The 23,909-nt window shown below is 37.9% G+C and overlaps 1 protein-coding gene across 1 annotated transcript in view; it reads left to right on the top strand.

Moving 5' to 3' along the window:
• lrmda (leucine rich melanocyte differentiation associated) overlaps positions 1–23,909 on the top strand; it is a 299,448-nt gene that overhangs the window by 247,772 nt on the left and 27,767 nt on the right. Inside the window, exon 6 of the mRNA XM_016512677.1 lies at positions 21,524–21,611. Within this exon, the coding sequence (XP_016368163.1) occupies positions 21,524–21,611 (88 nt within the window). The remainder of the gene's footprint in view (positions 1–21,523; positions 21,612–23,909) is intronic.

The raw sequence follows: 23,909 nt of genomic DNA, 5'->3' as shown, positions 1-23,909 counted from the left end.
AGCCGATTTCCCTCTTTGTCAGCACAACAGAGAATGCGTAATTGTGTTGTATAATCCTTAGTGTAATTGCCCTTTCATCTGGGTGAGGAGATCCGAAAAGAAGGATTTGCAGTCAAGACCTCCCATAGCTGCCTAGGCTGCCTGATCTTCATGCATGCTGAAGAGATTTCTGCCTGCCTAAACCTGATTCAGGTTAGCAATCCCTCTGGGGTCAGTGGTTACCTTTCCCTATTTTAATTGCATGTTAGAGTAAAATAAAAGACACAGAGACAAAAGAGTTCACATAGAAGAAAATGAATTCCGGGCACCTTTAGAGATTTGTAATTGTTCTATATATATATATATATAGAGAGAGAGAGAGAGAGAGAGAGATGAAAGATTATAGAAAGATTAAAGATGAAAGTACCAGACTTTTCTGAAAATGAATGACTTCTACACTGTGAAAAATAAAGGTTCTTTATTGGCATCATTGGTTCCATGAAGAACATTTAACATCAATGGAACCTTTCAAATGCTCAAAAGGTTGTAGGTAGGAGTAGCCATGCACTTCAGTGCAGTTTGACTGAATAAACACTGAAAGTCCAGCTGTAAGGAGTATATGCTTCCTGCCACAGGCCAGCTTTTGAGATAAACAGTCAGCTGTCTCACACACACACACACACACACACACACAAAACAGCAAATTTCTCTCACGTTTCCTCAGAACATACATCACTTGTTTATCCCCAGAGAAAAAGAGGAGAGTGATAGAGAGATGCGGATGAGCAACAGGCTTATGCTCGGGGGGAGGGGTTTGGCCTGCTGGCCTGTGTTTGAAGTGAGCCACAGGCCCTGTGAGCAGCCCTGATCCCTGCATGGGGAATCACACCGGTCTCTGCAGGCTCCAGGCCATTACCAGCAACAGCAGCTGCACAACAAAAAGATGTGAAAAAAGAGAGGCCGTAATCTTAGATGTTCTTTCCTGATGGCTAGCGCTTTGACATCTGACATCGTCAAAGACAATAGACACCCTGGAAACTGTAATACTACCTGATGGAATATGGAGAGGATTATCTGCTTTTATTATGACTAGTTTTTGTTTCTTCTCCTCACATTTCAGGTGCTTTTTCATTCAACACGAAATGATTATGAAGCCTAATCTCCGAGTTGTTTTGCCTAAAAAGGAATGGGTGTTTCTTCAACTATAGCCCTTTAGACTTTTATTGTATAAAATCTGTATATACATTTACTATCACTAATCTATTAAATTTGCCCAAATGTAAACACATACGTATCACAGGAGAAGTGGGGCTAGCATTTTATGTACTTTAAAAGCACACTTAATATTTTCATACTTTTTATTTGTAATTTACAGTAATTTATTGTAATTTAACCATTTTAAAAATCAAAATGATGCACAATGAAATATTTATTTTGATTCTTGATTTTCTTGATTTTTTTTTTCTTAGTTTTCATAGATTCTATTTCTCCTAAAGCTCTTTACTGACAATTTTGTCTCCTACGTAGCCAAGTACACAAACATTTGAAAACAATAAATGTAATTAGTGGTATATGGTGTAAATGATGCTATGTATAAATAATTTTCACATAAATCTTGAAATATATGTATTTTCCACTGTATTTTAGGTTATTGTTCTAAAAAATTTATAATATTTTATAAAAAAATATATTTCCATATTTTATGATTTAAGGTCTAGATCATATTTTAAGATCAAAACAAAATATTTAAAATAAATAAATATTTTTAAAAAGTTTCCATGAATTTTCCAAGTTTTCCATGAGTTTTAATGTGAGCGTCATATTACAAAATAAGTGGAGATGAAATCAGAAGACTTTTCATTTTAATAAAATGAATCGTTATTCATTTTTAATAAGAATATTTTAATAAAAATTGAGTAAAAGGCCTATAGTTGAAAAACCAAAATAAGCAGATCAGCTGTCCCCTTCACTGTCTTTTCTGTTTTGTCTTTTCTGCATGTGGAAAACAGTATACTTTCCAGCTTTGTTTTCATCTATTACGCTTCACTGATGAAGAAGGTGGAGACAAATGACAACCAGGTGCTGTCCATCATGGTTAAGTCATGTTGTTTTACTGAACTGTCTGTGGAGTTTGACCGTTGTAATCTGTTGCTTATTCCACCGAATAGCGTGACCCCACACTCGAGCGAAGAGAGAGGGAGTTCGCCGTGTCAGTGTGAGGTCTGGTCCAGGGAAATGTTTGGGTCCAGATAAGCTTGTGCTTGACAAGAAACTCCAGATGCTTTTATATTACAAACTGTCATGTTGCAGGGGGACAGATAAAACCCAGTGATTGGACTGAGGACCCTCCTCCACCATGCACAGACACAGCCATGCTCGCAGATAAACCGTTAGGTGCAGATTTACTGTGTTATTGTAGGTGGACTGTTGGTTGGGGCTATCAGATCTTCATGTGCTATGTCACACTCTGGTCTGTGTTAACAGACTCTAAAATAAATGACAGACAGGTATGTGACACAGTTTTGCGTAGCCAGACTTTTTACCCTTCAAATAATCTTATCATTCATTGTTGAATCATAAGTACTGTTTCCAACAGGGTTATTATCATTATAATAAAACTGAAATACTAAAATAACTAAAACTATAAACTAATGACAACAAAATGACAAAAATTTTAACTAAAATTAAAATGAAATTAGAAAATAAAATCTATTTTTTTTACCCTATTTTTTCTACCCTGGACCACAAAACCAGTCTTAAGTCGCTGGGGTATATTTGTAGCAACAGCCAAAAATACATTGTATGTGTCAAAATTATTGATTTTTCTTTTTATGCCAAAAATCATTAGGATATTAATTAAAGATCATGTTCCATGAAGATATTTTGTAAATTTCCTACTGTAAATATATTACAACTTAATTTTTGATTAATTAATAATAATATAATAATGCATTTTATTTAAAGGCGCCTTTCAGAGCACTCAAGGGCACAGTACAATTGAGTGATAATCATAAAATCAAGACAACAATACAACAAACAACAACTATTACCATAAAATAATTTAAAATTGGTCCGAGTAAGCTAATTTAAACAAGTAAGTTTTAAGACATGATTTAAAAGTAGTCAGACAGTCACTTTCTCGTATAGATTGTGGAAGAGAATTCCAGAGATTAGGAGCAGCACAACTAAATGCCCTAGACCCCATAGTGGCTAAACGAATAGAAGGTACAACAAGGGAAACAGATGAAGAAGATCTGAGAGTACGCTTCGGGATGTAAATATGAAGCAAATCAGAGAGATATTGTGGTGCAAGATTATAAAGAGCTTTAAAAGTGAGAAGTAGAATCTTATACTCCACTCGATATTTAACAGGAAGCCAGTGAAGATGGTAGAGAACTGGAGTGATGTGCTCGATGGAGGAGGTTCTAGTAATTATACGGGCAGCTGAATTCTGGACCAATTGAAGTTTGTGAAGGAGTTTGTAAGGTAGCCCAAAGAGAAGAGAGTTACAATAATCAATGCGCGAGGTAACTAGAGCATGTACAAGAATAGCTGTGGAATTTGGTGTGAGAAATGGACGAAGGCGGCTGATGTTCCGTAAATGGAGATACGCAGACCGAGTAATATTGTTCACATGCTTTTCAAAAGATAAAGTACTATCGAGGATGACACCCAGACTTTTAACCTGAGTAGATGGGGAGATTATAGAGTTATCAACAGAAAATGAAAAACTGTTGGATTTTGACAAATTAGATTTAGTACCAACAAGAAGAACTTCTGTTTTGTCAGTATTCAACTTGAGAAAATTACGCGAAAACCAGGATTTAATCTCTTCTAAGCAGCCCAAAAGAGAGGAAGAAAGAAGGGTAGAATTTGGCTTAGAAGACAAATAAAGCTTTGTGTCGTCAGCATAGCAATGAAAATTGATGCCATATTTCCTAAAAATATAACCAAGGGGTAGTAAATAAATAATAAATAAAAGAGGGCCCAAAACAGAGCCTTGAGGAACACCAGCTGTAATAGGTGAGACATATGATCTGAAATTTTTAAGTTGAACAAATTGTGTGCGCCCAGAGAGATAAGATCTGAACCAACTAAGAGGGACACCAGTAATACCTATAGAGAGTAGTCTATCTAAGAGAACTTGATGAGAAATTGTATTAAAGGTCGCGGTTAAATCGAGTAGAATAAGTATAGTTAAAGTCCAGAATCAGCTGACATCAGCAAATCATTAACAACTTTTACCATGGCAGTCTCTGTACTATGCAAAGGGCGGAAACCGGATTGAAATTTTTCAAACAGGCTATTTTTTAAAAGATGGGAATGAACCTGAGATGCAACAACTTTTTCCAAAATTTTTGAGACAAAGGGCAAATTGGAAATTGGGCGAAAATTAGCAAAATTATTAGGGTTAATGCATTAGTAATATGCATTGCTAAGAACTTCATTTGGACAACATTAAAGGCAATTTTCTCAATATTTTGATTTTTTTGCACCCTCAGATTCCAAAATAGTTGTATCTCGGCCAAATATAGTCCTGTCCTAACAAACCATACATCAATGGAAAGCTTATTTATTTAGCTTTCAGGTTATGTATAAATCTCAATTTCGAAAAATTGACCCTTATGACTGGTTTTGTGGTCCAGGGTCACATAATAACAAAAACTACAATAGTAAATCAATGCTAACAACACTATTTTCCGATGCTAGTCTTATGCAGCAGGAAACATATTCAAATTATTTTCAGCCAATGCATTGAACATTGTATGACCTACTAAACCCTCTGGCTTACAGTAAATCTGACGTGTCTTGTCTTCGTTTGCCCAGTTCATTTCCAGGAGTGAACACGCAGAGTAAAGCCAGCTTGTAATGCTATAGTTCATTATCTAAATGCAGTCCCCGTCTAGACTCTACACTGATAAAAATACAAGGTAATCCACCTTAACTGTCACGCCCGCAACCAATTCATTGGTCCTCAGTGGTGAACAGTGGGAGCTGACTCCACTACTGTCTGAATTGGGTTTTCAATCTAAGCACTCGTAACACGCTCTAGCACACTCCCATCAGGAGACAGCATATGAGCTCAGCACCCAAGCTTCACTCATTTACACCCTTACGTGCCTTTAATTGTGACCACCACAGAAGTGGCACCAAGAGTTAACATGCAGGTGCGTGTTTTTTTTTGTTTGTTTTTTTGACAAGGGTTCTATGAGCAGAAATAAGGTTGTTCTATTGACAATAGTACCATGCATTCTGATTAAATAAAATCAAATGTATGTTTTTCACCATCTGCTGCACACAGCTTTAAAAGAGTGATCAGTCACATGGCATTTTCAGACTCATGAACAAACCTTGTAGTAGCTGAGTATCAAAGGTATAATACATAAAAACAAGTAGAATTTGCATAGAATGTAGGCTAAGCTAGTATGAAAGACTGAGAAATGCTTAATTTCACTTGGTTATATATAACTACTGTTCAAAAGTTTGGGGTTGGTAAAAATGGTACTTTTCTTTAAAGAAATGTCTTATGCTCACCAAGGCTGCATTTATTTGATCAAAATTACAGTAAAAACTATAATGTGAAATATTACTATTTAAAATAGTTTTTTTTCTATTTGAATATATTTTAAAATGTAATGTATTCCTGTGATGCAAAGCTAAGTTGAATAAAACGTCTCTAAAAAAAAAATCCTAACTGACCCCAACGTTTTGAACAGTAGTATATTTATAATATTTAAAAGACATTCATGGTCAAAATAACACGTCAAACAACACTTTTGCAGGACATATAACCAGGCACTGAATAGAGTATCTGTTAAAAGTTGTTACTGTCAGTGACTCAATTAGGTAGGTGGACTGAATTGTTCATTGCACAAAAAATTGTTTTTTTATTTTTATTTTTATTTTTTTACCTCTTTGATTTTCCCATTTACTCGATCACAGACAATCATGTTAACCTATATTTGATGCTTTTCAACCCTTTTTTACACATTGCATAATGTGAATGTGATTGACGTTGTTATACATTTCTCAATTTGAAAAGGATGAATAAATAATTGCATATATACATTTGTCACTGGCTGTAGCATTACGTCTGGATCATTAATTGTGGTGGTTTGGATGTTCTATGGTCTAGTAAGATCACAGTCCAGCAACTGCTTAGTGATTTCTCCAGCAAATGTCATAGGCCTGTAGCTCTGCTGTCACACTATTAGGGTAACGTCATTATGCACGCGGCCTGTCTCATCCTGAAAAGAACAGAATAATTCCTGTTGAAAATTGACACAAATTGTTTAGCATCATTTTTTTCCCTGCCTGCAACGGCAGAGAACCAATCATTTTGCCACGCTTCAGGTATCCCAGATAAATGAATAGTCTTTTGAGTGTTTGCAACAGCAAGCCTGGTGAATAACACATGAGCTCGGTGCATTTGAGTGCACTTGGCAAAGACAGAGGCGCTCACATGGTGGCCACACCTTCTCCGGAGTGACGTGACACGACAGACACGGTCCATTCCCAGCTGACCTTCACTGTGCCCGTGACCTACAATGCTCCAATGATTGAGTGGCACAACACTCGGGACGCTGGCTTCTTTTGCCTCCATCTCGCATGTCTGACTCTGCCAGTCTGGATGCTTGCCTAGAGCTTCTCTGCACAAATGAGACGTAGTGATGTACTGACAGCTCTGCAGATGAAGTCATGGGTGAATTTGTCCACTTTGATGGAAGTGTCCACGCTTGTCTTATGGGCAGAATAACTTCGCCCTGTCTGATCTTGTACAGTGACAGCGGGGCAGCCAGTGATTTTAAACAGTCATTGCTCAAAGGATTGTGATAGGCTAATACTTTTTTTTTTTTTTCATTCTGCAAGGATGCTGCATTTCCCATTCTGTGTATTCAGATGGTGAACTGTATTTTTGTGTTTTACATTACTTTGACATGATCCCTGACTCTCTGGAGACCCTAATATTCCTGGGCTTGTCAGTTATTATAGATATACCCTAGCGGGCAATAGTGCCAGCCTTAGTCTGATGCACATTGTGACACAAGATGCTGAAAAATGTCTTTGAGGCACCTAGCAGTAACTAAACTAAATATCCATGAACAGAATTGTATATTCAGTTTGTTTTCTGAGCAGTGTTGTTATTGTTAACTAAAACTATTAAAAACTGTTTTTGATAAGTGAAATAAATCTGGAATAAAATATATTAGATGAAGAATGAAAATTAGAAATGTTGAATTGCCAACTAACTGAAATAAGTTGAATTACTAAACTTACTAAAACTAAAATAAATATTAAATTAAAAATGTATATATAAATTGACAAATGACAAAAAAATGTCAAAAGTACTCAAAATTACTAAAATTTAAATTAAAATATAAAAAGTTCATTCAAAATAATAATTAAATGCTATAAAATTATATAAATAATACAAAAATAATACTGTTTCTGGGTTTTGTCTGTGATCAGAATAATCACAATTACTTTATTGTCTTTTTTTTCCTGTACAATCACAAACACTGCTGCACAGTGAATTTCAAATAATTTCACCTCTAAACATTAAAAAAAGAGAGATTTAAGTCAAGGTGAACCTCTGTTTTAAATTACTTATCAGTTTCTGCTGAGCTGCTCAAAGCTTGAGGTTCTTGATTAACAGTGTTAAATCAAACTCTCACACTTTTATTTTAGAGTATTTTGTGTGGTCACGTGGATATTTTAGATCGTTGGGATTGTTAGATTGCATTATTTTCTCTGTCCTGTCTCACTGAAGAAGATATCTAGTCGAGCAGGGCCTCAGTTCAGACTCTCGCTCTTCTCATTATTCTGAGACGGTTCCTCAGAGAGTCATCATTTGCTCAACGTAATGAATAGGTTGATAAAATAGAATAGTTTAATTATGTTTTGCTCCCTCACTTGTTAATGGTTCCAGAGTAGCTCAATTGAATAATATGATTCCTGTTATTAATTATCTGTAAGTCAACTTGTTTAAATGGTATTTTACAGCGCCTTGATAAAATTACAGCTAGAGGCAAAGTGGTGATAGACAGACAAAGGCCACGGACAAATGATCATACAACTATTAGCTTGTTTCCAAAGGGTTTTATGTTAATCTTTTAGTGCTTAAGTACCCCGCAATTAACATCAGGAGGAGCTGCCTTCCAGCAAGCCTTGCAAATTGAAGTGCTCAGATAAAGAAGTAGTTATTCAGATGTAAACCAGAAGAACGTCGGGCTATCGTACTGAAGTGTACAGGAATTTTCACGTGCGCGAGTGAGCGTGTGATCAAGGAGGTATAACGATATCATTATCTCTCAATGGCTATGACACAAGATGTCTCTTTCAGCCCACTGCGCTTTTGTATAGCACTAAAGCAGGACGCTAACAGGCAGATGAATGGCTCTCATCATCAGAGCCATCTGATGAAGGAACACGTTTACGTATCAGCATTGGTGGCTTGATATGCAAATGTGGCACTTTAAAAGAGGGCTATAGGGAGATATGGCTCATTGTTAGGGTTTCACAGCCCAGTGTTCCTTTTATGCTAAACAGAGTCGTACCCACGGCGAGAGAGCGGCGCCCATCTTGTAAATCAGCCTCCATCTCTGCTAGCTTAAACCAACAAAGGAGGCCATAACCCTAAAGGACATGTGTGATTAATAGGCTAATTAGAAGCGTTACTATCTTGTATTTCGTTTCTGTTTGGGAAAAAAAAAAATCTGTTTCCTATCATTTTATGAATATAACTGATGTAGTTGGTCTACCCAGACAGAGGGCAAGTGGTAAGTAGCATGCTAGCGTTAGTTACTCTGGTATTAGTTTTAGATTCATCCTATTGCTTCATCTTTCCTGGCCTTTTAAATGTTGCAAAGGTCTTTTGTTTAAAAAGAGAGATTTGTGGATTGTGGCTACCAAATTCTAAACAACAACTAAAAAAAAAACTAACTAAAAAAACTAAACAACTAAAATTAAAATTTGTTAATTGCCTTGGACAGAAAGTGTCAGCCAAGAAACCAAATGGAACCTCGCAACCTGAACAAACGGTGGTAATTTCAGTGGTAATGTTTACAGTAAATACACAATATTTAATTATTGAAACAGTCTTGTACGTCAGTCTACAGTCACAAAACTATAAGATAAAGTTGGGTACTAGAGGCCACTCCTTAATTCTATATAGCAGCCTATGATTTAAGGTCAGTTGTGTTATTATTTTATTAATATTTTGAATTAGCTTTTATTTTTTGAAGTCCTAATGAGAATAAAGGAGTAATGCACCAGCGTCCCTCGTGATCAGTGTGTGTTTGCTCCTCATGTCTCTCTGGAGGAACGACGCGTCTCTAGAGATCAAACCATCTCACACAGAACCAAACATTATCAAACATGGTATATAATACACTATTATTTAAAAAATTACATATTTTTTGTGTGTGTTGTGTGTGTTTTTCACACATATATTTATATATATTTATATGTGTGTGTGTGTGTGTGTGTGTGTGTTTGTGTATATATATATTAACTTTTATATACTTGGGGAAAAAAGTGGCACAGCTTACTCGGCTCTTCCCTCCTGAATACTAAGACTTAAATACTGGTTTCATGGGACCATCTGGGATGAGTATTGAAAGATTCACTTCTCTTCAGAGGCACCCAGGGTTTCACTTTTTATTTGCTCTAACCCTATCCACAAAGTCATTGTGTTAGTGTCCAGATAGAAAAATAAAACACTTGTCTTTATACTCTTCCCCATGTAAATACGGTAGATATGGTCTGACCAGACCTTTAAACATGATAAACACTTTTGCCTTCAAACCGAATATTATTGAAACAGTCTTGTACGTCAGTCTACAGTCACAAAACTATAAGATAAAGTTGGGTACTAGAGGCCACTCCTTAATTCTATATAGCAGCCTATGATTTAAGGTCAGTTGTGTTATTATTTTATTAATATTTTGAATTAGCTTTTATTTTTGTATTTTCAGTTTTAATTTGAATTTTAGTCTACGTTTCAGTAATTGTATGGGCTTTTGTCATTTTTCATTTTTTTGTGTGTATTTTTATTTATTTATTTTGTTTGTTTGTTGTAGTAATTTTAGTACTTCCATTTAAACTCATATTTCAGTTAGTTGCCAATGCAGAATTTCTAATTTTCATCTTTCATCTTTTATTTTATTTAATCTTTATTATGATTATTATGGTTTTAATAGCTTTAGTTTAAGTTAACAATGACAGTACTGATTAAGATTACTACATTATGATAAACACTTTTGCCTTCAAACCGAATTCCTTTGTGTCAGGCCCCATAACTTATTGCGCATGATTACAAAGCTACCGATATAATAAATTAAGCTGATGGACAGAATTATACCAAGTGCTTTCTGCACTCCCCAGTGACGCATACTAGCTTAGTGCTCCTTGACAGCAGCCTGTGATTTAACACTAGTGAGGAGGCCAAGAGGAGAACAGAAAACATTCACAGGAAAGGTCTGAGACTGGGCCTAGCTCCGCCTAGTTTACGAAACCCTCTTTTATTCACCGCAAACACACCGCCATTAAAACCCAGAGCGGAGCATCTGGGAAGATAGAAAGTGTGTTATTTATACGTTAACAGTGGAGTTTATCATTTCAGTCAAGAGAGGGAATTGTTTGACACAATAGTCAGTGGAAGAGAAGAAAAAAGGGATGGCTAACTTGGTCCAGAGCAGTGTCTTGTGCATTGAAACAGATGTGTCTGCTGTTGACGTGGACATGTCATGGGCAGAGATAAACAGAGTAAAGCAAAGAGAGTGCAGAACTGGCACAACACTGGCTAATTTATCTCACTGAGAGACAGATTAAAGGCAGGGCCCAGTAAAACAAAGTTAATCAGGGGACAGACTGCAGGCAGTATTAATAATAAATCAGGCCTGGATATTGAGAGGCCTGGGTGTTATTAGAGAGCATGGCCTTTTAAAGCAACTAAAACAAGCCATCAAAAGTTGTTTCAACGAGTGAGAGAACTATGGGTCCTTTCCAAAACCTAGTTGAGCTGCCTCGCTGTCTACATATGCCTACATAGGCGACTGCCTTATGGACAGCAAGCTAGTTGAAATAGAACTTTATAAGTGAGTGATTCCACTCACAATTGATTTCAATAGAGCATCAGCATGTTGCTAAGCTAGCTACACAATACTGTTGCAAACATGGTCCACATAAGTAGTAGGTGAGTAGTTAGATTCTTTTTAGTATTGAATGAATATACAGTCGTGGTCAGAATTATTGGCACCCTTGGTAAATATGATCAAAGAAGGCTGTGAAAATAAATCTGCATTGTTAATAATTTTTATCTTTTATTAGAAAAATTCACATAAATCTAACCTTTCATTGGAGAATAAGAATTTAAAATGGGGGGGAAATATCATTATGACATAAATGTTTTTCTCAAATACACGTTGGACACAATTATTGGCACCCCTAGAAATTCTTAACTAAAAAATTAGCTTTTTAGCAACAAACACTCAAGATGGGTTTGGTGCACACAGGGATAAAAAGTACCCCATGTGTTCAATGAAATATACTCCTGTATTTTTAATGTTGTGGTCCTATATTTCTGCTGGAGGTCCTGGACATCTTGTTTAGATATGCCATGTCTTTGATTCTATCAAATACCAACAGATAAAACATCAAAAAGTGACTGACTCTGTTAGAAATCTTGTAATGGGCCATGTTTGGATCTTCCAACCGGACACGGGTGCCGTTAATTGTGTCCAATGTGTATTAGAGAAAAACATTTGTGTCATAATGATATTTCCCCCCATTTAAAATTCTTATACTCCAATGAATGGTTAGATTTATGTGAATTTTTTAAATAAAAGATCAAAATGATTAACAATGCAGATTTATTTTCACAGCCTTCTTTGATCATATTTACCAAGGGTGCCAATAATTCTGACCACGACTGTATTTATAATAAACATTTCTCTCGTTTCATTATCCATCTTGTATAGATTTTTTTCACTGAGCTGGGATTGATTTCTCTGAAGAATGCATGCAATGATGTATGTTGAATGTTGTGATAGCATGCTCAGTGCACTCTTATGTCTTGATTTTACCATATTTGCATATTTCTTTCAGCTTATGTTCACATTCATGCTTTTTTTTAAGATTTAGCAAATGCTTTTTGATTTTTTTTGTCGCTAACCTTCCAATATAATTAACCTTCCAATATAATTTTTGTTGCTAATGAAAGAATGTTGTGATAGCATGCTTTTTTTGCTAATATTGTGCTATCCTTCTGTTATACAAAGATGTTCTGTCGCTAGAGTTCCATTATGCTAAGATTTTGTTGGTAACGTTATCTTGCATACTAAAAGAATGTTGTGAGCATATTCAGTGCACTCTGACCTTTTAATTTCACCATTGTTAATGTTTAAATTGATGCTCTAAGCATCACTTATGTTGTTGTTTGTGTTAGATAACACCAATGTTATTTCAGCACATTATTTGGCATGCAAATGCCCCGCAGGTCAGATGCGGCATGATTTCAGAGCTAAAACATAAAGCTGGCTTTTATGTTCCTCTTGCACCATAGGAGAAACATCTCTCTTTAACTATGATTAGGGTGAAGTCAGGGGAGAAAAGACAAGATTTAAATTTCTCTGTGTCATTAGTTCGACATGGGGTCACAGCTGGGCCTCTCCCACCATAATTGCATGGCGTGATTTATCTGTAAAGAAGCTAAAATACATATAAATCTCCGGGCTCTTCTTTGTTGCAGGATTCACTCTCTGATTAATGACCAGAGCAAAAAAAAGAAACAAATGTGCTGTGAATAAGTATGAAATAATTCATCTCGATTGCCTGTTAAATGTGTATATTTTCTGAAGAAAAGTCAAGGTGTTTTGCGGCTATCTCCCATTTTGCTGATGATGGAGAATGCGAGGTTGGCCACATTCTCTGAGCCCTAATAAACTTTATTTCTACCTCAGCCATCAACCACGGGTCCCAGGCATAAATAGGCTTTATGTAAATCTGTCAGCACCTGGCCTGCGCCGAGGCTTCTGTGTAGATATTGGCCTGTCTGGAAGTTTATGACGAAGTTTAAAATCATTCATTAAACTGACCCGCCGGTAAATCCACTTACTGGAAAATTGTCCCTGCTCTTCTATTTGGTTTGTAGATGCGATCATGAGTCCATTTTTAACTTAATTAATTGTCCGTTTCTGTTGACAAGAAATTTATGCAGTAATAATTTGCTGGAAGTGGATGCAGAGAGTTGGAAATGAGATATCCATCACCGCCTCGTGATCCAGCAGCTGCGGCGCGGCTTATATGAAAGTATTTCAGCCACTGACGACCCCGCTGTTTGTGCAGTCAAGATTATATATACCCACGATCCATTGCCTGCCTGAGAGGCGCTCATGGAGGTCTATGATAACAAAGAGTTTGTGATTTATAGCTTGCTGTGAAAGCAGAACTTGATGAGATTAAACAATTTCATAGCACAAGTGTTTCTAAGACATTCTGATTTGTAGTTGTGAGCCGATAGTAAATCAAGTTTATATATCTGAAAGCCTGCTCAGCAAAGCAGTGCAATTACTGTTTAAGACAGCTACTTTTTATTTAATTTTTATCCAGGGTTTGTCTCCTTTATTTTCGCGCCTGTCAGGGAGGCGCTCACCTTCATAAGTCCTTCTCCCAGGGAGGGGAGGATGCTGGGAGAATAAGGCCTCCTGCTATCTTTCCCTCACAGCTTTTAAAACCGCAGTGACTGCCTCACATGCTCGGCACGTCTTGCTCTTGTGGTCGCTGATTGTATATTGTAGTGCAACTTGTAATGTGGTAGATGTAGGTTTGTTTTATTAATAATGACATAAAGGGTAAACTTGCACAGGATATTATTGAAAACCTTTTTGTTTCACAGTGGCATCATCCCACTGCCCATGTAACTAATCGATTATCATTACACTGTAACATTTATTTGTTTTGCTTTACGCTGTAGGCTGAAATAGCGCTTGCAAGCTAGTTGACAACCTCAGCCTTTATCTCTCCTGCAAACATCAAGAGATTTTTTTCCCCCTCCCATATGCCCCAAGTCAAAATTAGTTTTCACTCCCTCTGTGATCTTCTCTGACTGGGGTGTGCTGGAAGTAAAGAAAATGGCTGTCTTCACATCAGGGCTGAGTCAAAGACGCACTTCACAGAGTCGTTCTTCCAGCTTAAGCATTGCTAAGTAACCTTCACATTTCACTCATGTAAAAAGCTAATTTCCTTTAAGTTCACATGTCACTTTCTGCAGGTCTGCTTTGTGGGTACTCTTCAAATGTCTCGGAGCATCTAATTGCGTAGGAAACATCCCAGACAACCGGTTTGACAGTCCTACTCACAGAATCCTCAATAATTTAACATCCCACATACTTGAAAACATCCCTGACATTAGATACAGCTCCTAAGCGCAACATAAAGAGGCACCGTGTGTCATACCTTTGAGAGAGAGTGTGTGAAATGGAAAGATATAGAGGGGAGATACACATGGGGAACTGAGAAGAAGAGGTATACAGAGCAGTTGACAAATGCAAATTGTAAAGGCGTGATTACATGAATTTGCCAGCTGCTTTATCCAGCTATAATTAATCATCTGCAAACAATTATATTTAGTTAATAGTGTATATTGGCTAATGACATGTACATCTAAAGATGAAAACATCTGTTAATTATCCACAAAAAAAAAAAAAAAAAACTGAACTGTGTAATTTATCACCATTTCAGTTGGTCAGGAAAAAAATATTTAATAAATATGTCTTATTTAATACTAAATTGTTTCTCTGTAATATTTGTTGGGAAACTTATCAAGGGATTCAGCTAAAAAAAAAAGTATTATATCCATATATTGAATACAATTTTAATTGACTCAAAGTGGCATAAATGAGAAACACCATGCAGCAGCTTAGTTTTGACTGAAGTTTTAAGTAAAGTTCATTCAACTTTTTTCCCCTTACGTTTGTACTTTCCTGGTAGAGTCAATCTTGATAAAGCAGCTAAACGGTTTTAAAAAACAAGCTGCCTCTTTCAAGTTCATGCCCTGTAAAGCCATGTAAAGTGTTGTGCCTGTTGATATGGGTGATTAACTTCCTGTTGTGCCTAAACCTTTGCTTTTTAAAGCCGAGCTGTACATAGAGTCCCGTCTCCGGGAGAATTTGTGTATATGCTTGAGGCAAAGGCTGTTTCACTTGTGATCACTGATCATATGATACACTTACGTAGCACAAGTGCATTGAAGTAGAACTGGTAAATCATTAAATACTTGCTCAATGCAGCTCACACCACGGAAAAGACTCTTAAACCCCTTGGAGGGCAGGCATCATTACATCCAGCCTTCCCTTTCTAGTCTTTACTTAAGAAAACAGAATTAATACAGTTTTATGCACACTACAGCCATTTAAAATACATTACTGCCATACATCTGAAAAACAATTATGAAGGTCAAAAGCATTAAAGTGCTTCTTCAGTGATTGGCACAACGAACATTTTCCCGCTCTCAACATGACATTTATACTGCGTATAATCAGTCTGCACTTCAAATATAATTTATAGGTCTGACCTGTGTATATATACACGATTTATGCAAAGCATATCATGATTAAATGAGCTTAATAAGTACAAACAGAAAATCATTTCATTGACTTAAATACACACAAAGATGCGCTTCAAATATAATTTATAGGTCTGACCCGTATATATACACGATTTATGCAAAGCATATCACGATTAAATGAGCTTAATAAGTACAAACAGAAAATCAGACCGACATTTCATTGACTTAAATACACACAAAGATGTTTGTTTTCCCTCTGATCTTCAGCTCATCAGAAAAAAAAAGTCTTGCACGAAAGACAAGAAAAAGTTTCATACCCACAGAAAACATTTTTTTTTCTTGTTACAGACCCAGAGAGAAAACATATAAAAAAACATTTTACTACATGTCTTTTGCAAGCACAAAAAGCTGAAATGGTGTCAAGAGAAAACAAAACAGAAAGCTTGTTTCTTCTAACAATTGCTTTAAGCTACAAAATCTCCTTGAATCCCAAGCCTCCCGTTACTGTTGAATTTCCACTCTCTTTCTCTCGCTCGTTCACTCTTAAAGGGAAAGCAGGCCCTTCTGTTGGACCTGATAGGTTGTAGGCTGATGCTTAGCAACAACATTCCTGCGCCTTAAGTAGCAGTAAGCCCCTGGCTGAACTCTTTGAAGTGGCTGTCAGGCCACATTTATTTCGTTTTAGCACTTTGTCTAGTTGTCCAGATATATAAGGAGATAAAAAGCACTGGTGTTTACACTGATCTTTGCCTCTCTTTCTCTCTCCCTCTGTCTGTCTCACTCTATCTCTGTATATCTCTTTTGCGGCGCTGGTAATTAGATTGTAACCCTGATCAGGCCTCGTAAGGATGAGACGTGCTGCGAGTTGCACTAGGCACGCTCAACTCTTGATGCTTCGGCGAGGAATATCTCCAGCTTTAGGGGTTCACACGAAACCAAATCATAGCGTTAACTGCATCTTAGCCACCCGTTCACCTCTTCCCACTTTCTGGGGTGGAGATTTGTTTGGAGTTGATAATCACAAATGGCTGGATTTTTCGTCATTTATTTGCGGGGGAGAAAAAAGGACATGCGAAGGGAAGAGGGAGCATGAGTATGATGTATAATCCAGGAGACGAGTCATATTTCACTGTGACATTTTCAGCAAGCAGTCCTCCCTTTGAGTGCAGAGCCCCTGTTGGGCTGAGATCTGCTGTGGCTTTCTCTGTTAATGCCATTATTAGAGACTTTTTTCTTTCTCCAGCTTGTAAATTTCTGCTGCATTATCATAAAGTGTAGTGATTACTCAGTGTATAAAGACAATAATGATGTGAGCAGGAAAGCATATGCCCAGGGCCTGGAGAACAAGAGCTCAGCGTGATTAGATGAGAGGCTTATGCAAACTTGACACTGCAGCGCCCCCATCTGACCAGTGTAGGAAGTTGTGCGCTCCGTCACACGGGTGTGTGTGTGTGTGTGTGTGTGTGTGTGTGTGTGTGTGTGAGAGAGAGAGAGAGAGCGCGTGAGTGGGTGGTGGTAAAGAAAGCAAGAAAGAGAACAAACAAAAGAAAGGAAGGTAGAATGAATGAGAGCTGAAGATGAACACGGTGTTGAGACTGGAGAATGTGTCTCTGGATGTTGTTTTAAATCTCAGAAGGATGCACAGTTAGCTGCTGCCACTCCGCAAATACCTCCCAAAGTTACCACACCATATGGTCCATATTTCTCAGAATCAGGGCGGCCATATTTCGGCCTTGATGGATATTCATCTGAGCAGTGGGATGAGTGAAGATTCTTGCTTTCTTCTCGTGGCTCAGTGGCATAACTGCATCTGAAGATAATTTCATCTAGACTCTAGACTGCATGCTCTCTCTCTCTCATTGCATTGATAGAAAATATAAAATCAGATAGCATTTATTTTAAAGAAAGTTCACACAAGAACACTTTCAAGCAAATCAGTTTAAAAAAAACAAAAAAGTTAGTTTTAAATGATATATAACATAATACATTCAAAACTTAGACTAAATGTATTCAGACACTTTCTGTTTGTCTAAAGTTGTATGATGAACTACACCCGTGGTTGTTCTACTAGGTCATCTGTGTGAACTTTATGCTTAACTGGCTTCATACTTATACTACAAATCTCTGCAATGTCCGTTGGTTAAAAGTAATTCAAAAAATGGTTCATTAAATTGTTAGTTTAGTTTAGTTTTTTTATCTATTTCATTGTTTGTTTGCAGGTGGCCCTTGCTTTGATATTGTATTAATGCAATAACATTCAGACATTTTTAACTGTCCAGATGCTTTTTAGGGCCACAGTACTATCCCTCATTATAGACGGACAGATCAGAGCACACAAGTTGCCATTTATTTGATGGATAGTGATGCATATCTTTTAAAAGCGACTAAAAACAAAGTGCTTTGTGAAAGAAGAAGCTCTTAACTGCCTGTGCGTGCTCAAAGCTCCCAGACTGAATGAATTCAAAGGGCCCGAGGTGACCCCTTGGCTTGTGATTATGTTTGTGTAAAATCTTAAGGATGCCGATCAAAGCAAGGCTCTTGTCCTCCTGCCCTTTTTTTTTTCCAAAAAAGGCCCAGATAACAGCTGGCATTCAAACAAAGTTTTCCTTTAACTTTTTTTTTTCTGCCGGGATTCCCATTATGAGGCAGGCCTCCTTTCTCATCTTGAGGATGGCTCATTGAATAAAGAGAAAGAGAGGAGTGGATGGGAGGGGAGGAAGTGGAGGGAGGGCTCTGATTAATCTTCTTCCAGGGTGGGGGTGTTTGATCAGTGGACTTGGCCCGGGAGGAGTGGGATGGTTAGGAGAGAGGGGGTATCTCTGATGTTGACAGCAGGCGACTTTTGCGCACGGCATGTGATTGACGTGCCTGGCCACTGGGCCGGAGGGGGGGTGCTCTGTGACCGGTGGGGCATAGCCAGCCCCTGTCTGTGGGTGGTGGTGTTAATAATGTGGCAACTGGGAAGATTAATTGTAGACAAGCAGCAGGATTACGAGCGGCTTTGTGGCTGGGACAGGGCTGCTTGGTGGGGAAGGCCTCTGATCTGTCAGGTCCAGAGGAAATTAGTCAGGGCGGACTGAAGCTGACACTAAAAATGCTGCTTTAGGATATTAAAGCCAAACGGCCAGAGGAGATTGAAATGGTAACAAGGAAACTGCTGACGTACTCTGAAAGCCTGATGCAGCTGCACCCCACTGGATTTGTGTAATTAGGACGATAATTAGTCATGTGATAACAATGGGGGGGGGGTAACTTGGTAACTATAAACAGCCTGCAGATAGTTAACCTTTGGAAGAATGTTTTGGAATGTTTTATTTTGATTTACAATTGTTAATAAAGCAATAAGCCCCAAGAAGCAGCTTCACGGGGTTTATTGCTTTTATAAAACGGTTATTCCATATACGTAGTAAGGTTTCACAGAATAAAACAGAGCAAATAATGTGTAATGATATAAATGAAAACAGTATTCTTCCACCAAACAATGTAGTTCCTCAGAAACAGTTGTGGTTCCAACAAAGTGGTTGCCGAGCAACACACAGAAGTAAACAAAGGTGTATGTTTGTAGTGCAATTTACAACAGCTTCGAACGCGGCTCAACCAATCAGAATCAAGGACCGGAACTATCCGTTTTATAATATGCATTGAACATTGGTGTCTATCCACTGATCTATATAATGACTGGATTGCTCATTGCGTTCTAAACTGCCACCGGAACGGTTCGAGTGGCCATCTTACTATTCCCTACCGGCAGAGAGCCTCATTGACTGACAGTTAAAACCTTGACCTAAAATCACTCGATTTGAAGCTTATCAGTCACACAGGATTAGCACAAATTTTATGGCGTTTTACTAGCATTACAGTTTCCAGGAGTAAAATGTTATGTTATGCATGTTAAAGTAATTATTATTTTAACCAATGTTTAAATCATTAACTGCTTCAAATGCATGCTGTTAATAAAATCATTGTTGAAACATTTGCCTACTTTACGAATAAAAACGCTGACTCGTTAGTTGATGTTTTCTCATTAAAACGGGATGATTTCCTATTAAAGGGGTCATATGATGTTGCTAAAAAGAACATTATTTTGTGTATTTGGTGTAATGAAATGTGTTTTAAGCGTTAATGCGGTTTAAGGTTGAAAAAACACATTATTTTCCACATACTGTACATTATTGTTTCTCCTCTATGCCCCGCCTTTCTGAAACGCATCGATTTTTACAAAGCTCATCGTTCTGAAAAGCGAGGTGTGCTCTTTTTGGCCAGCTATCCAGTGCGTTGTGATTGGCCGAATACCTCAAGCATGTGATGGAAATGTTATGCCGCTTACCATATTGTGATGCCCTGTCCGGCTGGAGTGACGACACAAAAACATTAAAACCAACAAAGAGAAAGGAAAAATTTTAATCGCATCATATGACCCCTTTAATTCAATAGAGTGTAATACTAGGGAATACCAATATGGCGGTGCAGTGGCTTCACTTTTATGACGTCATGAGCAATCCAGTTCTCTATTATAGATCAGTGTGTCCATCATAAATATTGCTATATTTACACTTTTTCAATTTCAGTCAACTTTATTTTATTATAATTTTGCTTAATGTAAATACTTAATACTTTTATTCAGCAAAAATAAAACAATCAAATAAATGCTGCTTTTTGAACTTTCTATTCTGAAAATCCTGAAAAAAGAACCACTTTTTTCCACAAAAAAATATAAAGCATCACAACTGTTTTCAACATTGATAAGAAATGTTTCTTGAGCAGCAAATCAGCACATTAGAATGATTTCTGAAGGATCATGTGACACAGAAGACAGAAGTAATGGCTGCTAAAAATCCATCTTTGCCATCAATAAATAAATTTTGTTTGAAAATATATTCAAATAGAAAATGATTTTAAATTGTAAGTGTAAATGCACCCTTGGTGAGTGTAAGATACTTCTTTCAAAAACAAAAAACAAGTCGTACCAACCCCAAACCTTTGAACGGTATATGAATAATACATTCTCAGCACTAAGCCGAGTGTTTTCAATGAATGAAATAAAAATAGGCCACCTCTACTCTGTTTATTTTTCATTTTAGCCCTCACAATGATTAAATGCTCTGAGAATTCCTGCCTGCAGAAGAGCAGAATATTTTCACAAAGGCATCAGATATCAACACATCATGATATACTGTGTTTTTGGTCCTTGAAAGAAGACAAAGGAGGTGGAGAACAACACTTGTGACCTACCAGAAGCACACAGGCGATCTGTATTCTCTCCAGCTGTTCCCCTGTTCTGTCTGTCTATGCTGTGGCCTTTATGTGAATATATTTGTATTTTTAAGGTCGGCCAATGAGAGATGAGTTTACTTAAACTCAGGTCTGGCCTTTGGAGAGCAGTAATTTCATGCCACCTGTTAGATTGTCAACACACAACAGCGTGTGTTGGTGAGTGGCAGGCTGACCCGTGCCTGACGCGCGGGGCTTTTCATGGCTGAATGGTGACTGGGGCCCTTCCCCTGGTGGCCCCCTCTCTTAAACAGGCGGGGGACAGGTAATCAAAGCCATGGCCCGTCCTCACCTTTCACTCGCCTCCCTGCAAAATAATGAAAGTTGCCCTCGTCCTGCACCCCTGATAAAATAAGAACGCCGCTCCTAACATTTCCTCTCCTTGGGGCTGATAAAATTTATGGCATTTAGACAATCAGTCATGGCAGTGAAATCTCACCCATATTCTTTGGTTGTCTCTCACCCCGCCGTGCCTTTCTATTCTCTCTCCCTTTTGTGTCATCTATCTGGGAAAATATTCTAGATTGCTTGTGACAAATGAGTTATTTTGATTTAACTCAATTAGGATCATTGCATACAGAAATCAAACACCAACATTTCTCCTGTCTGTCTTGGATAATGAATAGTTGGAGACGTTATAAATGTTCACAGGTGTGTAAACGGAGTATGCTGAATTCATGTTTGTCCAAACTCTTTTTCTTTCAGGACACCGCCAGTGATCTGAGATCCGAATCCACCGCTACGTCATACACCCCACTGCCACAAGGATCCAAAGATGCCCGAAACCACAAAGGTAGTGTTATTTAGACAAAAAAGTGCGATGACGCACTATTCTTGAATGACAGGTATCGAAACAAACGTACACTCGATTGCTAATAGAAGCTGTGCTGAAAATATCGTTTTGATGTGCTGGACTCTATAAGAGGCTTTCATGCCGGCCACATTTATCATGCTCTGTTGTCTGTGCAATGCAAAGCACTGTTTTTATGTCACGGCCATGGCGGTGGTACTTTCATGCGAGGTCAGCTGTGTGCCTCTCAACCCCCCACCAAGGACAGATCTATTTCACAAAGGCTGACCTGCACCTCTCAAGTGATGTAGAGGAAAGCCCAGTGCTTTGTCAAAATCATGCTGCTTGAGAATAGTCCATTAAAAGGTGAACGGAGCTGACATATGAAATATTTTTTCTCCTTCTTAGATTTGGGCGAGCTGACACTTTCCATTTGTTATTTTTACGATACTGTACTGCAGCATTAGATAACACAAGCCCTCATCTTTGTCCTTCGCTTCTTTTTATACCTCTGCCTTTATCACGCCATTTTTATTTATCTTGACTTATTGCCTATTCTATTTGCTTAATGCATCGGCTCTGACACTGTAACTCTTTACTAAAACTCACCTTTGGCTGTGCCATGAAAATGCTTTAATAGAATAGCCATGACACTAAAAGATGCAGTTCACCTCCAAGACACTGTCAGTGGAAGTCGGGCATTGTGTTTGGATTGCCGATAATTCATTGGGCGTCTGTGTAATCGTATTGCAGTGCAATAATTAACTGCTTATATAGTGTAGTATTTTGCTCTTAAAGGAGTAGTTTGCCCACAAATTACAGTTTTGTCATAATTTACTCACAGTGGGGTTCAAAACAACACTGACTTTCATTGTACGAAAATAAATGAATAGATACATAAATAAATAAATAAATACATGCATACATACATAATCTACTGGTTTAGAATGACATGAGCATGAGTAAATGATGAATTCTCAATTTCGGGTGAATAGTTTTATGCAGTAGAATGGCTGAAATTAGGGCATGCTTCCATAGGTAAAAGCCTAGGCCTGTCATGTTTGCTATATGTTACTAGCTGCCTTCCAGTGGCCGGCAGGATTAGCGCCATATATGACAGCAGGCTGTCTCAAACAGGGGCCCGCTCTACCTTTTCTCAATATTTTTACAATTGATGTCACCTGCGCCAGGCCCCCAGAGCCAAGGTGCCATGGGTAATTACAGCAGACAGAAGGTCTGTGGAGGGAAGAGGGAGGACCAGCTATATGCATTGCACAGGAGCTTCTTGGCTTTGGGTTGTAAGACCCTTGTCTGCTGTTTTGGGGGGAAATTGGGAAGTGGACAAACAGCGACCAGACAGGAGAGGCTCAGAGGAGAGAAATGGAAGAGGGAACAGCAGAAGCTAAGAAAGGAGGCAGGCCTGGCGTGACATGGAGAACCATGAGAGTCTGGAGACGGAGGGGGGAGAGCGTGGCCGCAGGAAGTAACGCTGCTGTCAGCTCCCACCAGCTTTAAACCGGCCTGTCGCCTGAACCTAGCCCAAAGTTTCTTTCAAGAGACAAATGTCATCTTAAAGGAACAGCTCACCCAAAAATGATATATTCATCCTCTTGTCATTCTAAACCTCTATACTGTTTGTTTTTCCAAAGAAAAAAATCTTCCCGCAACAATTGTATTTACAAATGATGGTCCTGTCAAGCTCCAAAAGAGTATAATTTGAAAATTTGATAAAATGTCAAGTAAAAGACTTTCAGTGAACATAATAGGTGCAATAGCTGCATGATTAATCGATATAAAAGCAATATGCCATATGGATTAGTGGAACTGTCCATTCGCAAAGGCTTTGATGCGCTGCGTGTTTCAGAGTGAAGTGTGGCACTGTGTTCACATGAGCAGCTCATGATCTGCTGCGGTGAATCTGGGACCAGCTCAGTTTGCAGTAAATTCTGCTACGCACAAACTCATCTCTGAATCTGCTTCAGTTTTGGTTGATTTAACGTGCATTTGGGAATGCAATATACGCCAGCAACATAATATATCCATTATAATTTTAGATTACAATCACCATTTTTATCATTTTTTTTACATTAATCATGCAACCCTATTATACGCTATATTTTGTTTGACTTTTTTGGGGGGGGTGAACTGTTGCTTTAAATATAAAGCTCCACCTCTAAACCAGACTACATGAGACAATGTTTGTCTTTCCACAGGCACAAATACATACAAAAATAAAGTGGAGCCACCACTCTCACTGCTGTCACATTCTTGATAGCCATATTAATAACAATCATCATGACA

This window comes from Sinocyclocheilus rhinocerous, unplaced genomic scaffold, assembly GCF_001515625.1.
Source record: "Sinocyclocheilus rhinocerous isolate Xijiao unplaced genomic scaffold, SAMN03320098_v1.1 scaffold295, whole genome shotgun sequence".
Classification (NCBI taxonomy): domain Eukaryota; kingdom Metazoa; phylum Chordata; class Actinopteri; order Cypriniformes; family Cyprinidae; genus Sinocyclocheilus; species Sinocyclocheilus rhinocerous.
The sequence above is the reverse complement of the archived record's forward strand: the minus strand, read 5'-3'. Positions and strand labels throughout refer to the sequence as shown.